The following is a 17,525-nucleotide window of genomic DNA, read 5'->3' on the forward strand; positions in this document are numbered from 1 at the left end:
TCAGGAAAGCAAAGGCCAGCTTTTTCAAATAAATTTGCATCCTGTAGCTCTAACTCCAAAAAGTTTTGGGACAGTAAAGTCCATGGAGAATAAGAGCACCTCCTCCCAGCCGTCCACTGCACTGAGGCTAGGAAACACCATCACCACCGATAAGAATTTCAATAAGCATTTCTCTACGGCCATGCCTTCCTCCTGGCTACCCCAACCCCGGCCAACAGCTCAGCACCCCACCCAACAAAGGTGGAATAAATAAATAAATAAAATCTTTCACCCGAGTATAAGGGACAGGTGGGGACGGACAGTTAGAATAATGAGGGCTGCTGTGGTACAGCGACAGAGCAGACCTCTGAAAACGCACTGGTGAAGTGGGCCATGGTCAAAAGTAGTGTATAAGCAATAGAGTGTTGGATGCATTCAAAGGGTTAAGAAGCTGCATGGTATTTACCAGTGACGTTAATTGGGATGACGCAGGATGTGATGACTTGTGAGTCGCTCTTCATCCTCTCCTGAGGTGTGGGCAGTGGGAGAACTCTGGACCAGTTAGTCTGCTTGTCCAGCGTGGAGGGAACGTTAGGGACAGGGTGCCGAGGTCGTTGGCCGAGACCGTCAGAGGGAGGAGCAGTCTGGAACAGTAAGTGGTGGTAAAGGTTAGGGGTCGGGTTAAGGTTAAGGTTATGGTTAAGGTTAAGGTCAGGTTAATGGAGCTGGGTTACAGCAGAGTTACATGCAGATGGTTAGGGTTATTGATCCATAAGTGATGTAATAAAAAACCTCACAACAAAGATAATATTTAAACTATCTATAAAAAAAATAAAAAGTGAACAAAACCTGAGACAGAACTATCACACACAAACACATTGATCACAACACATTGGAAGACAGTTCTTCCACAGTCAGAACACTACAGACCAAGAATCAATAGGATAGAAGATATAGAGAGACAGATGTACTGTATGTAACTGATATACCAGTCAAAGGTTTGGACACCTACTCGTTCAAGGGTTTTTATTTTTTACTATTTTCTACATTGTAAAATAATAGTTTAGACATCAAAACTATGAAATTACACATATGGAATCATGTAGTAACCAAAAAAAGTGTTAAATCAAAATATATTTTAGATATTTCAAAGTAGCCACCTTTTGCCTTGATGACAGCTTTGCTTACTCTTGGCATTCTCTCAACTAGCTTCATGAGGTAGTCACCTGGAATGCATTTCAATAAACAGGTGTGCTTTGTTAAGTGTATATTTGTGGAATTTCTCTCCTTTTAATGCATTCAGTTGTGTTGTGACAAAGGTAGGGGTGGTATGGCAAGTTAGGGGTGGTATACAGAGATAGACCTATTTGGGAAAAGACCAAGTTCATATTATGGCAAGAACAGCTCAAATAAGCAAAAGAGAAACAACAGTCCATCATCACTTTAAGACATGAAGGTCAGTCAATCTGGAAAATGTAAAAGAACTTTGAACATTTCTTCAAGTGCAGTCACAAAAACCATCAAGCTCAAGGATGAAACTCGCTCTCATGAGGACCACCACAGGAAATGAAGACCCAGAGTTACCTCTGCTGCAGAGGATTATTTCATTAGAGTTACCAGCCTCAGGAACTGCAGCCCAAATAAATGCTTCACAGAGTTCAAGTAACAGACCCATCTCAACAACTGTTCAGAGAATGAAATCAGGCCTTCATGGTCGAATTGCTGCAAAGAAACCACTACTAAAGGACACCAATAAGAAGAAGAGACTTGCTTGGGCCAAGAAACACGAGCAATGGACATTAGACCGGTGGAAATCTGTCCTTTGGTCTGATGAGTCCAAATGTGAGATGTTTGGTTCCAACCGCCATGTCTTTGTGAGAAGCAGAGTAGCTGAATGGATGATCTCCGCATGTGTAGTTCCCACCGTGAAGCATGGAGGAGGTGGCGTGATGGTGCTTTGCTGTGATTTATTTAGAATTCAAGGCACACTTAACCAGCATTGCTTCCACATCATTCTGCAGCGATACTCCATCCCATCTGGTTTGCGCTTAGAGGAACTTTCTATTTTTTTCAACAGGACAATGACCCCAACATACCTCCAGGCTGTGTAAGGGCTATTTGACCAAGAAGGAGAGTGATGGAGTGCTGCATCAGATGACCTGGTCTCCCCAATCACCTGACCTCAACCCAAATGAGATGGTTTGTATGAGTTGGACCGCAGAGTGAAGGAAAAGCAGCCAACAAGTGCTTAGCATATGTGGGAACTACTTCAAGATTGTTGGAAAAGCATTCCAGGTGAAGCTGGTTGAGAGAATGCCAAGCCTATGCAAAACTGTCATCAAGGCAAAGGGCAAACTTTGTAGATTCTTCAATCTGAAATATATTTTGATTTCTTTAACCATTTTTTGGTTACTATGTGTTATTTCAGTTTTGTATTCTACAATATATATACACTTAAATAAACAGGTGTCCAAACGAGGAAGTACAATCACCACCTTCCGGAGACACCTGAAACCCCACCTCTTTAAGGAATACCTAGGATAGGATAAAGTAATCCTTCTCCCCCCTTAAAAGACCTAGATGCACTATTGTAAAGTGGCTGTTCCACTGGATGTCATAAGGTGAAAGCACCAATTTGTAAGTCGCTCTGGATAAGAGCGTCTGCTAAATGACTTAAATGTAAAATGTAATATATATACACTTAAATAAACAGGTGTCCAAATGTTTGATTGGTACTGTATATACAGTGCACTCGGAAAGTATTCAGACCTAGACTTTTTCCACATTTTGTTACGTTACAGCATTATTCAAATTCTTTATTTTTATTTTTAATTCTCAACAATCCACACACAATACCCCATAATGAGAAAGAAAAAAAGTTTTAAAATGACTGGCGCATTTTGCCTCACCCGCGATAACATCTGCTAAATGTGTATGCGACAAATACAATTTTATTTTGATTTGAAGTACAAGTACAGTACCATGGTCGAAGAGAGAGAGGAGACATGAATGAGTAGTGCTGAGGGTAGGTGGGTCACCAGAGGAATCCCAGACATACATGTTTATATGTGATCATGTAATAGTGGAACAGAGTTAAGAACGTGTTGTAAGGTCACGCCACAGCTAGCTTCAAATGTTGCGGATGGAGACATCCAATTGGTACCACTACTCCCTACTCCGTCCCGCTCTGCTCCACTCCCCGTAACGTGCCGCTCCCTACTCCATACTATACCACTCTCCTCCCCCCTCTCCATACTATACCACTCTCCTCCCCCCTCTCCATACTATACCACTCTCCTCCCCCTCTCCATACTATACCACTCTCCTCCCCCTCTCCATACTATACCACTCTCCTCCCCCTCTCCATACTATACCACTCTCCTCCCCCCTCTCCATACTATACCACTCTCCTCCCCCTCTCCATACTATACCACTCTCCTCCCCCTCTCCGTACTATACCACTCTCCTCCCCTCTCCGTACTATACCACTCTCCTCCCCTCTCCGTACTATACCACTCTCCTCCTCCCTCTCCATACTATACCACTCTCCTCCCCCTCTCCATACTATACCACTCTCCTCCCCCTCCATACTATACCACTCTCCTCCCCTCTCCATACTATACCACTCTCCTCCCCTCCATACTATACCACTCTCCTCCCCCCTCCATACTATACCACTCTCCTCCCCCTCTCCATACTATACCACTCTCCTCCCCCTCTCCATACTATACCACTCTCCTCCCCCTCTCCGTACTATACCACTCTCCTCCCCTCTCCATACTATACCGCTCTCCTCCCCTCTCTCCATACTATACCACTCTCCTCCCCCTCTCCATACTATACCACTCTCCATATTATACCCTCTCTCTCCATACTATACCACTCTCCTCCCTCTCTCCATACTATACCACTCTCCTCCCCCTCTCCATACTATACCACTCTCCTCCCTCTCTCCATACTATACCACTCTCCCTCCCCTCTCCATACTATACCACTCTCCTCCCCCTCTCCATACTATACCACTCTCCTCCCCCCTCTCCATACTATACCACTCTCCTCCCCTCTCCATACTATACCGCTCCCTCCTCCCCTCTCTCCATACTATACCACTCTCCTCCCCCTCTCCATACTATACCACTCTCCTCCCCCTCCGTACTATACCACTCTCCTCCCCCTCCATACTATACCACTCTCCTCCCCCCTCCATACTATACCACTCTCCTCCCCCTCTCCATACTATACCACTCTCCTCCCCCTCTCCATACTATACCACTCTCCTCCCCCTCCATACTATACCACTCTCCTCCCCCCTCTCCATACTATACCACTCTCCCTCCCCCTCTCCATACTATACCACTCTCCTCCCCCTCCATACTATACCACTCTCCATATTATACCACTCCCTCCATACTATACCACTCTCCTCCCCCCTCTCCATACTATACCACTCTCCTCCCCCTCTCCATACTATACCACTCTCCTCCCCTCCATACTATACCACTCTCCTCCCCCTCTCCATACTATACCACTCTCCTCCCCTCCATACTATACCACTCTCCTCCCCTCCATACTATACCACTCTCCTCCCCCTCTCCATACTATACCACTCTCCTCCTCCATACTATACCCCTCTCCATACTATACCACTCTCCTCCCCCTCTCCGTACTATACCACTCTCCTCCCCCTCTCCGTACTATACCACTCTCCTCCCTCTCCATACTATACCACTCTCCTCCCTCTCCGTACTATACCACTCTCCTCCCCCCCTCTCCATACTAACACTCCTCCCCCCTCCGTACTATCACTCTCCCCCCTCTCCATACTATACCACTCTCCTCCCCCTCTCCGTACTATACCACTCTCCTCCCCCCTCTCCGTACTATACCACTCTCCTCCCCTCTCCGTACTATACCACTCTCCTCCCCCTCTCCGTACTATACCACTCTCCTCCCCCCTCTCCGTACTATACCACTCTCCTCCCCTCTCCATACTATACCACTCCTCTCCATACTATACCACTCTCCTCCCCCTCTCCATACTATACCACTCTCCTCCCCCTCTCCATACTATACCACTCTCCTCCCCCTCTCCGTACTATACCACTCTCCTCCCCTCTCCGTACTATACCACTCTCCTCCCCCTCTCCGTACTATACCACTCTCCTCCCCCTCTCCGTACTATACCACTCTCCTCCCCCCTCTCCATACTATACCACTCTCCTCCCTCTCTCCATACTATACCACTCTCCTCCCCTCTCCGTACTATACCACTCTCCTCCCCCTCTCCGTACTATACCACTCTCCTCCCCTCTCCGTACTATACCACTCTCCTCCCCTCTCCGTACTATACCACTCTCCTCCCCCTCTCCGTACTATACCACTCTCCTCCCCCTCTCTATACTATACCACTCTCCTCCCCTCTCCATACTATACCACTCTCCTCCCCCTCCCATGCTATACCACTCTCCTCCTCCTCTCCATACTATACCACTCTCCATACTATACCACTCTCCTCCCCCCTCCACTCTCCTCCCTTCCTACTATACCACTCTCCTCCCCCTCTCCGTACTATACCACTCTCCTCCCCCTCTCCGTACTATACCACTCTCCTCCCCCTCTCCGTACTATACCACTCTCCTCTCCCTCTCCGTACTATACCACTCTCCTCCCCCTCTCCGTACTATACCACTCTCCTCCCTCTCCGTACTATACCACTCTCCCTCTCCATACCACTCTCCTCCCCCTCTCCATACTATACCACTCTCCTCCCCCTCCATACTATACCACTCTCCTCCCCCTCTCCAAACTATACCACTCTCCTCCCCCTCTCCATACTATACCACTCTCCTCCCCTCTCCATACTATACCACTCTCCTCCCTCTCCATACTATACCACTCTCCTCCCCCTCTCCATACTATACCACTCTCCTCCCCCTCTCCATACTATACCACTCTCCTCCCCCTCTCCATACTATACCACTCTCCTCTCCCCTACTCCATACTATACCACTCTCCTCCCCCCTCTCCATACTATACCACTCTCCTCCCCCTCTCCATACTATACCACTCTCCTCCCCCTCTCCATACTATACCACTCTCCTCCCCCTCCATACTATACCACTCTCCTCCCCCCTCTCCATACTATACCACTCCTATCTCTCCCCCCTCTCCATACTATACCACTCTCCTCCCCCTCTCCATACTATACCACTCTCCTCCCCCTCTCCATACTATACCACTCTCCTCCCCCTCTCCATACTATACCACTCTCCTCCCCCTCTCCATACTATACCACTCTCCTCCCCTCTCCATACTATACCACTCTCCTCCCCTCTCTCCATACTATACCACTCTCCTCCCCCTCTCCATACTATACCACTCTCCTCCCCCTCTCCATACTATACCACTCTCCTCCCCCTCTCCATACTATACCACTCTCCTCCCCCTCTCCATACTATACCACTCTCCTCCCCTCTCCATACTATACCACTCTCCTCCCCTCTCCATACTATACCACTCTCCTCCCCTCCATACTATACCACTCTCCATACTATACCACTCTCCTCCCCCTCTCCATACTATACCACTCTCCTCCCCCTCTCCATACTATACCACTCTCCTCCCCCTCTCCATACTATACCACTCTCCTCCCCTCCCTCTCCATACTATACCCCTCTCCATACTATCCTCCCCTCTCCATACTATACCACTCTCCTCCCTCTCCATACTATACCACTCTCCTCCCCCCTCTCCATACTATACCACTCTCCTCCCCCTCTCCATACTATACCACTCTCCTCCCCCTCTCCATACTATACCACTCTCCCTCCCCCCTCTCCGTACTATACCACTCTCCTCCCCTCTCCGTACTATACCACTCTCTCCTCCCCCCTCCCTCCATACTATACCACTCTCTCCCCCTCCATACTATACCACTCTCCTCCCCCTCTCCGTACTATACCACTCTCCACTCCTCTCCATACTATACCACCCCCTCTCCATACTATACCACTCTCCTCCCCTCTCCATACTATACCACTCTCCATCCCCCTCTCCATACTATACCACTCTCCTCCCTCTCCGTACTATACCACTCTCCTCCCCCCTCTCCGTACTATACCACTCTCTCCCCCCTCTCCATACTATACCACCTCCCCTCTCCATACTATACCACTCCTCCCCCTCTCCATACTATACCACTCTCCTCTCCCCTCTCCATACTATACCACTCCCTCCCCCCTCTCCATACTATACCACTCTCCTCCCCCCTCTCCATACTATACCACTCTCCCCTCTCCATACTATACCCCTCCTCTCCATACTATACCACTCTCCTCCCCTCTCCATACTATACCACTCTCCTCCTCCCCTCTCCATACTATACCACTCTCCCTCCCCTCTCCATACTATACCACTCTCCTCCCCCTCTCCATACTATACCACTTCTCCTCCCCCTCTCCATACTATACCACTCTCCTCCCCTCTCCATACTATACCACTCTCCTCCCCCTCTCCATACTATACCACTCTCCATACTATACCCCTCCTTCTCCATACTATACCACTCTCCCCTCTCCATACTATACCACTCTCCTCCCCCCTCCATACTATACCACTCTCCTCCCCTCTCCATACTATACCACTCTCTCCCCCCTCCATACTATACCACTTCTCCCCTCTCCATACTATACCACTCTCCTCCCCCTCTCCATACTATACCACTCTCCTCCCCCCTCTCCATACTATACCACTCTCCTCCCCCTCTCCATACTATACCACTCTCCTCCCTCCATACTATCCATACTATACCACTCTCCTCCCCCTCTCCATACTATACCACTCTCCTCCCCTCTCCATACTATACCACTCTCCTCCCCCTCTCCATACTATACCACTCCTCCCCTCTCCATACTATACCACTCTCCTCCCCCTCTCCATACTATACCACTCTCCTCCCCCTCTCCATACTATACCACTCTCCTCCCCCTCTCCATACTATACCACTCTCCTCCCCTCTCCATACTATACCACTCTCCTCCCCTCTCCATACTATACCACTCTCCTCCCCCTCTCCATACTATACCACATACTATCCTCCCCCTCTCCATACTATACCACTCTCCTCCCCCTCTCCATACTATACCACTCTCTCCTCCCCCTCTCCATACTATACCACTCCTCCCCCTCTCCATACTATACCACTCTCCTCCTCCCCTCTCCATACTATACCACTCTCCTCCCCCTCTCCATACTATACCACTCTCCTCCCCTCTCCATACTATACCACTCTCCTCCCCTCTCCATACTATACCACTCTCCCCCCTCTCCGTACTATACCACTCTCCTCCCCTCTCCATACTATACCACTCTCCTCCCCCTCTCCATACTATACCACTCTCCTCCCCTCTCCATACTATACCACTCTCCTCCCCCCTCTCCATACTATACCACTCTCCTCCCCCTCTCCATACTATACCACTCCTCCTCCCCTCTCCGTACTATACCACTCTCCTCCCCCTCTCCGTACTATACCACTCTCCTCCCCCTCTCCGTACTATACCACTCTCCTCCCCCTCCGTACTATACCACTCTATACCACCCCTCCCCTCTCCGTACTATACCACTCTCCTCCCCCCTCTCCATACTATACCACTCTCCTCCCCTCTCCATACTATACCACTCTCCTCCCCCTCTCCATACTATACCACTCTCCTCCCCTCTCCATACTATACCACTCTCCTCCCCCTCTCCATACTATACCACTCTCCATCTATCCTCCCCCTCTCCCCTACTATACCACTCTCTCCCCCTCTCCATACTATACCACTCTCTCCCCCTCTCCATACTATACCACTCTCCTCCATACCCCTCTCCATACTATACCACTCTCCTCCCCCTCCATACTATACCACTCTCCTCCCCTCTCCATACTATACCACTCTCCTCCCTCTCCATACTATACCACTCTCCTCCCCCTCTCCATACTATACCACTCTCCTCCCCTCTCCTCCTACTATACCACTCTCTCCCCCTCTCCATACTATACCACTCTCCTCCCCCTCTCCATACTATACCACTCTCCATACTATACCCCTCTCCATACTATACCACTCTCCTCCCCCTCTCCATACTATACCACTCTCCTCCCCCTCTCCATACCACTATACCACTACTATACCTCTCCCCCTCTCCATACTATACCACTCTCCTCCCCCCTCTCCATACTATACCACTCTCCTCCTCCCTCCATACTATACCACTCTCTCCCCCCTCTCCGTACTATACCACTCTCCTCCCCCTCTCCATACTATACCACTCTCCTCCCCCTCTCCATACTATACCACTCTCCTCCCCCTCTCCATACTATACCACTCTCCTCCCCTCTCCATACTATACCACTCTCCTCCCCCTCTCCATACTATACCACTCTCCTCCCCCTCTCCATACTATACCACTCTCCTCCCCCTCTCCATACTATACCACTCTCTCCCCTCTCCATACTATACCACTCTCCTCCCCCCTCTCCATACTATACCACTCTCCTCCCCTCTCCATACTATACCACTCTCCTCCCCTCTCCATACTATACCACTCTCCTCCCCTCTCCATACTATACCACTCTCCTCCCCTCTCCATACTATACCACTCTCCTCCCCTCTCCATACTATTCTTTTCCCCTCTTTCTGGCTGCCCTCACCTTCCCTTCTAAGTTCTAGTTTGTTAATTTGTCATGTACACAGTGCAATGAAATGCTGACTGGCAGATTAACATCTTGACAATGCAACAACAATAGAACTCCCTACTCCCTACTTTTTTTTTAATGACAAATAGTTGCATAGCCTATGAAAATAACAGCCAAGCATATTTACCTGTAGAACGGGTTATAAGACCTCTATGACTCAATTCATTTAGTCAGTTCTACCACCTCAACACTGCCCATTTTAAACGGGTTAAATATCAAGTTGTTGAAAAGTTCAGCTTCCGTCCATAGGAAGCTTTGTAGTTCAGCTTCCGTCCATAGGAAGCTTTGTAGTTCAGCTTCCGTCCATAGGAAGCTTTGTAGTCCATAGGAAGCTTTGTAGTTCAGCTTCCGTCCATAGGAAGCTTTGTAGTCCATAGGAAGCTTTGTAGTCCAGCTTCCGTCCATAGGAAGCTTTGTAGTCCAGCTTCCGTCCATAGGAAGCTTTGTAGTCCAGCTTCCGTCCATAGGAAGCTTTGTAGTCCAGCTTCCGTCCATAGGAAGCTTTGTAGTCCAGCTTCCGTCCATAGGAAGCTTTGTAGTCCAGCTTCCGTCCATAGGAAGCTTTGTAGTCCAGCTTCCGTCCATAGGAAGCTTTGTAGTCCAGCTTCCGTCCATAGGAAGCTTTGTAGTCCAGCTTCCGTCCATAGGAAGCTTTGTAGTCCAGCTTCCGTCCATAGGAAGCTTTGTAGTCCAGCTTCCGTCCATAGGAAGCTTTGTAGTCCAGCTTCCGTCCATAGGAAGCTTTGTAGTCCAGCTTCCGTCCATAGGAAGCTTTGTAGTCCAGCTTCCGTCCATAGGAAGCTTTGTAGTCCAGCTTCCGTCCATAGGAAGCTTTGTAGTCCATAGGAAGCTTTGTAGTCCATAGGAAGCTTTGTAGTTCAGAGGAAGCTTTGTAGTTCAGCTTCCGTCCATAGGAAGCTTTGTAGTCCAGCTTCCATCCATAGGAAGCTTTGTAGTCCATAGGAAGCTTTGTAGTCCATAGGAAGCTTTGTAGTTCAGAGGAAGCTTTGTAGTTCAGCTTCCGTCCATAGGAAGCTTTGTAGTTCAGCTTCCGTCCATAGGAAGCTTTGTAGTCCAGCTTCCGTCCATAGGAAGCTTTGTAGTCCAGCTTCCGTCCATAGGGGGCACCGTGCTGATGTCAGAAGAGAGGCGCTTCAGTCAAAAGCTTTCTGGGACGTGAGAGGTCCACAACGTCTCCTCCAATCACATCAGGTACCATGTCACTCCAGGGGCATTTTGCAGTGTGCCTGCTACTGCCTAGCACGGTTTATTGGATTGTTTATTTTAGTCATACAAATGTGTCAGTAAAACATTTGTTTTAAAATAGTGCATAGTGTGGTTATGGAAACTCAAAATAGACTTTACATTTTTGTAAATGAATAAAAAATGTTTACCATCAAAAGGTTTGGGGCTGGACCAAAAACACTGGGTCAGACTACTCTCTGGGTCAGACTACTCTCTGGGTCAGACTACTCTCTGGGTCAGACTACTCTCTGGGTCAGACTACTCTCTGACTTTCTGCTTCCCCAAACTTCAATATGGTAACTAAACTAAACGTCAGAAATGTTTTCTTTGCTTCTCTCCGTGGAGCTTGGCAATGCTGAAAACAAACCCTTTTCTTCTGGCATCCAAGCTGAAAGAAACACATTCTGAATGAATTAATCTGGTTAAAGAGCGCTTACCTTCAGGTCCTAACAGAGAGGTCCACATGGGTTCAACTGGTTCCCATCCTCCTCTACCCTCCTCTCATTCTTACCCTCCACTACCCCCATGTCCAAGTTAAAGCAGCTCTCTCCTCTGGGTGTCAGTTCCCAGCAGATTTAAGAGGCAACAAAATGCCACAAAAGGAACTGTCTCCTTGGAAACATTCCCCAAATAGGAAAACAAATCTAAGAGAACATTTACAGTGGATTTGTTTTTTACAACAATAAGGACAGAGAGACACAGCGAGACAGAGAGAGAGCGAGTGAGACACAGCGAGACAGAGAGAGAGCGAGTGAGACACAGCGAGACAGAGAGAGCGGGAGACAGCGAGAGACAGGCAGACAAAAAGTTTTGTTTTCTTTGGTACCCTTTGGTGGGGGGGGGGTTTCTGGGTAACCGCAGTACTGAGGCATGATGGGTAATCACAGGGAGAACGCAGTCATTATGGAACCCAGTCATTATGTAACCCCAGGCTGCTGGGACTCTTAACAGGTTGGAACCCTCGTATGCGACACACACATTCCAAACATACTGCAGCTCAGATGTCAAATGACTATTATTCTACAACCTGTATCTGACTCTACAGGAACTAGGAAAACAATATGCTTTGTGAACATTAAATTGGTCCAACTGTGTAAAAGAGAAGGATTACTCAGCAGAGATTGATTTTTTACAGACGGCAGTTTATGATTCTGACCAGGTTAGAGTCGGAGGAAACAAACAGTATAGAAAAGGAATGTTGAAAGAATGTTTGAGAAGCATTCTAGAGTTAGAACATCACAACAGGCACAGAGAAGAGAGGAAGAGCCAGGAGAGGAGAGAGGAGACATGGACCAATACCTTTCTGCTCCAGGGAGAGAAGTGGCAACATTCGGTGAGGGAGGAGGAGCGGGGGGCGGGGCTGTCAAACTACAACATGAGGATGACAAAATGAATGAATGATGAAGAAATATAAATGGATTCAGACTCAGACACTTTAAGGGTTATTGAACCACTGGGGACAAAGGAAATCTCAGGAAGGAGAGGAGCGGATATGTAGACAGAGGGTGAGACAGTCACCAGGTGTTTATGTCCTGAAAGAGAGCTAAATAAACCAGTTACATTACAGAACCGCCCAGGTACCCAGAACCTCTGATCAACTGCAGGATGAAGGATTGTGACATTTCCCAGACCCATGAATGACTGAGGAGCAACTGAACAGGATGCAGAGTTCAAACCCTTGGAACAAATGAGTAACCGGTCTTTCCTGTTACCTTGGTCTGTTCTAGCTGCTGATCGTGGTATGGTTTCCCCTGCCGCTGGAGAGGAGAAACATGCATGGCACAGACATACATTCATATGTTGTCATTCACATGCATCCACTCAACAGAACTGAACAAAGAAAGGCTGCATTTCAGGATGAAATAGTATACATTGGGACTTCACACATGCTGCTGACCACTGCATCTGGAAAGGAAAAATGAAACTGATTCACAACCTTTTTTTGTGTTTTGTTAAACATATATTTTCTTGATGAAAGTGGAACGCATATGTACAGTGCAGTCGGAAGATTTTGACGTTTTGTTAAAATGGATTAAATCAAACATTTCCCTCAATCTAACTACAACACAGAAACTGGGGAACGTAACACTGGGCCACTCAAGGACATTCAATTACTTGTCCCGAAGCCACTCCTCCATTATGACAATGCAAAAATACATTTTTTTGAAATGTTGGCAAATTTATTTAAAATAAAAAACAGATCCCTTATTTATTATTTATTTATTTATTATTATTATTCAGACCCTTTGCTATGAGACTCGAAATGGAGCTCAGGTGCATCATGTCTGTAAGGGTTTTCTTTAGGTGAAGTAGAGGCGCACCAAAATGCAGCGTGGTGGTTATTCATTTTCTTTAATTTATAAAGAAACTACACATGAGATAACTAACAAAACAACAAACGTGAGAAAACCTAAAACAGTCCCATCTGGTGCAAACACAGAGACAGGAACAATCACCCACCAACACACAGTGAAACCTAAAACAGTCCTATCTGGTGCAAAACAGAGACAGGAACAATCACCCACAAAACAGGCTACCTAAATATGGTTCCCAATCAGAGACAATGACAAACACCTGCCTCTGATTGAGAACCATATCAGGCCAAACATAGAAATATACAAACCAGACACACAACATAGTATGCCCACCCAGCTCACGTCCTGACCAACACTAAAACAAGGAAAACACATACGAACGATGGTCAGAACGTGACAGAACCCCCCCCAAGGTGCGGACTCCGAACGCACCACCTAAACCTATAGGGGAGGGTCTGGGTGGGCATCTGTCCGCGGTGGCGGCTCTGGCGCTGGACGTGGACCCCACTCCATAATTGTCTTAGTCCACCTCCTTAGTGTCCCTTGAGTGGCGACCCTCGCCACTAACCTTAGCCCACCCATTTTTACCTACCTCATCCCCATACTGTTTTTAATTATTTACTTTTCTGCTCTTTTGCACACCAATACCTGTACATGACCATCTGATCATTTATCACTCCAGTGTTAATCTGCAAAATTGTAATTATTCGCCTACCTCCTCATGCCTTTTGCACACAATGTATATAGACCCCCCTTTTTTTCTACTGTGTTATTGACTTGTTAATTGTTTACTCCATGTGTAACTCTGTGTTGTCTGTTCACACTGCTATGCTTTATCTTGGCCAGGTCGCAGTTGTAAATGAGAACTTGTTCTCAACTAGCCTACCTGGTTAAATAAAGGTGTTCTCAACTAGCCGACCTGGTTAAATAAAGGTGTTCTCAACTAGCCTACCTGGTTAAATAAAGGTGAAATAAAATAAATAAAAAAAGGTCCCCAAGAGCACAGTGGCCTCCACCACCGAGACTCTTCCTAGAGCTGGCCGCCCGGCCAAATTGAGCAATCCGGGGAGAAGGGCCTTGGTCAAGGAGGTGAAGAACTTGATGGTAACTCTTGACTGAGCTCCAGAGTTCTCCTGTGGAGATGGGAGAACCTTCCCGAAGAAAAAACATCTCTGCAGCACTCCACCAATCAGGCCTTTATGGTAGAGCGGTCAGACGGAAGTCACTCCTCAGTAAAAGGCACATGACAGTCCGCTTGGAGTTTGACAAAAGGCACCTAAAGGACTCTCAGACCATGACAAACAAGATTCTCTGGTCTGATGAAACCAAGATTGAACTCTTTGGCCTGAAAGCCAAGCATCACGTCTGGAGGAAAGCTAGCACCATCCCTACAGTGAAGCATGGTGGTGGCAGCATCACGTCTGGAGGAAAGCTAGCACCATCCCTACGGTGAAGCATGGTGGTGGCAGCATCACGTCTGGAGGAAAGCTAGCACCATCCTTACAGTGAAGCATGGTGGTGGCAGCGTCACGTCTGGAGGAAAGCTAGCACCATCCCTACAGTGAAGCATGGTGGCAGCATCACGTCTGGAGGAAAGCTAGCACCATCCCTACAGTGAAGCATGGTGGTGGCAGCATCATGCTGTTTTTCAGCGGCAGGGACTGGGAGACTAGTCAGGATCGAGGCAAAGACGAATGGAGAAAAGTACAGAGATCCTTGATTTTTATTTTATTTTTATAACTTGGTTCCAGAGCACTCAGGACCTCAGACTGGGGTGAAGGTATACCTTCCAACAGGACAACAATCCTAAGTACACAGCCAAGACAACACAGGAGTGGCTTCGGGACAAGTAATTGAATGTCCTTGAGTGGCCCAGTGTTACGTTCCCCAGTTTGTGTATTTGAGTGTGTGTTTCAGGAGATGGCTTCCTGACATCCCCCAAGCAGCTGATTGGTCGACTCCACAGCTAATTGGAGCTGACCCTGCCCACTCGTCAAGTTCCAGCTGTATCCCATTAGACTCCTTCTCCAGTTATAAAAGCCAGTGTTCTGTTGTTCAGGAGAGGGATCACTGCTGGGAGGTCATTGCAGAAAGATGTATGGAGGATGGTTATAGCATATGGAGGATGGTTATAGCATATGGAGGCTGCTATGGAGGCTGGTTATAGCATATGGAGGCTGGTTATAGCATATGGAGGCTGGTTATGGCATATGGAGGATGGTTATAGCATATGGAGGATGGTTATAGCATATGGAGGCTGGTTATAGCATATGGAGGCTGGTTATAGCATATGGAGGCTGGTTATAGCATATGGAGGCTGGTTATGGCATATGGAGGATGGTTATGGCATATGGAGGATGGTTATAGCATATGTTGGTTGTTTCTCAGGCAGTTGGTATGTACTATGTTAGTTGTAGATGGGAGCAGCTTTGGTATGTTCTGTGTGAGTTTGTTGCTCAGTCAGAGCCTATTTGATGTCCTGTGTTTCTCTGTTTGTCAAATTGTTAATAATATTGTTTAATTTGTTCCCAGGGGGAGAGAAGGGGAAGGCACCTAGGGAGTGCTTAGGCAAGAGGCCCGCGGGCATATTGTTTAATTTGTTCCCAGGGGAGAGAAGGGGAAGGCACCTAGGGAGTGCTTAGGCAAGAGGCCCGCGGGCATATTGTTTAATTTGTTCCCAGGGGGAGAAGGGGAAGGCACCTAGGGAGTGCTTAGGCAAGAGGCCCGCGGGCATATTGTTTAATTTGTTCCCAGGGGGGAGAGAAGGGGAAGGCACCTAGGGAGTGCTTAGGCAAGAGGCCCGCGGGCATATTGTTTAATTTGTTCCCAGGGGAGAGAGAAGGGGAAGGCACCTAGGGAGTGCTTATACCCGTGTTTCATTTGTTCTAGGCAGACTAGGTAAGCACCTGGGTGATTGTTTAATTTGTCCCAGGGGGAGAGAAGGGGAAGGCACCTAGGAGTGCTTAGGCACCCTAGTATTTTGTTAGGGTACCAGAGAAGTGGTGTTAAATTAGGTAAGGGGGAAGTGGGTAGGCAGGCACCGCAAGAGGGGCATATTGTTTAATTTGTTCCCAGGGAGGAGACCTAGGGGGCTTAGGCAAGGTATAGGTATTCACTGTCTAGGCACACTAGGTAAGACCTGGGTGGACCACCCCCTGTATTTTGGTTAGGGTACCAGGTGGTGCTAAATTAGGTAAGTAGTGGGTAGGCAGGTAAGGTAGGAGAGGGTAGGTTAGGTAAGTAGTGGGTAGGCAGGTTAGGTAGGAGAGGGTAGGTGAGGTGAGTAGTGGTTAGGCAGGTTAGATAGGAGAGGGTAGGTTAGCTAAGTAGTGGGTAGGCAGGTAAGGTAGGAGAGGGTAGGTGAGGTGAGTAGTGGTTAGGCAGGTTAGATAGGAGAGGGTAGGTGAGGTAAGTAGTGGGTAGGCAGGTAAGGTAGGAGAGGGGGCTTTGAAATGTACTTTCTTTGCTTTGGTTCCGTCCAGCCCCTTTTCCCCATATTACCGTGTAACGGAATAAATTCCTAGTAAACGGTAAATTCTCTGCCTTTTGTCATCCTTACTCACACCTACAGTCCCATACCACTTTCACTCCACGGGGAGTTGAGTTGTAGCAGGGTGTTGCGTTCCCTCTTCCTAGAGGCGTGCGTAACACCCAGCCAAAGCCTGACTTGAACCTGATCGAACATCTCTGGAGAGACCTGAAAGTAGCTGTGCAACGATGCTCTCCATCCAACCTGACAGAGCTTGAGAGGATCTACAGGTGTGCCAAGCCTGTAGAGTCAGACCCAAAAAGACTTGAGGCTGTCATCGCTGCCAAAGGTGCTTCAACATAGTACTGAGTAAAGGGTGTGAATACTTAAGTAATACCCAGACACCAAGACTGGCAGGTTCTTACCACAGACACCAGGACTGGCAGGTTCTTACCACAGACACCAGGACTGGCAGGTTCTTACCACAGACACCAGGACTGACAGGTTCTTACCACAGACACCAGGACTGACAGGTTCTTACCACAGACACCAGGACTGGCAGGTTCTTACCACAGACACCAGGACTGGCAGGTTCTTACCACAGACACCAGGACTGGCAGGTTCTTACCACAGACACCAGGACTGGCAGGTTCTTACCACAGACACCAGGACTGGCAGGTTCTTACCACAGACACCAGGACTGACCGGTTCTTACCACAGACACCAGGACTGACAGGTTCTTACCACAGACACCAGGACTGACAGGTTCTTACCA

The 17,525-nt window shown here is 48.0% G+C and overlaps 1 protein-coding gene across 1 annotated transcript in view; it reads right to left on the reverse strand.

The window, feature by feature from the left end:
- The window catches only part of LOC115124083 (actin remodeling regulator NHS-like), a 102,465-nt gene that overhangs the window by 38,929 nt on the left and 46,011 nt on the right, over positions 1-17,525 (reverse strand). Inside the window, 3 exon segments of the mRNA XM_065009457.1 lie at positions 446-623; positions 12,266-12,334; positions 12,679-12,723. Coding sequence (XP_064865529.1) covers positions 446-623; positions 12,266-12,334; positions 12,679-12,723 — 292 coding nt within the window.

The sequence above is a fragment of the Oncorhynchus nerka genome, linkage group LG25, assembly GCF_034236695.1.
Source record: "Oncorhynchus nerka isolate Pitt River linkage group LG25, Oner_Uvic_2.0, whole genome shotgun sequence".
NCBI lineage: Eukaryota > Metazoa > Chordata > Actinopteri > Salmoniformes > Salmonidae > Oncorhynchus > Oncorhynchus nerka.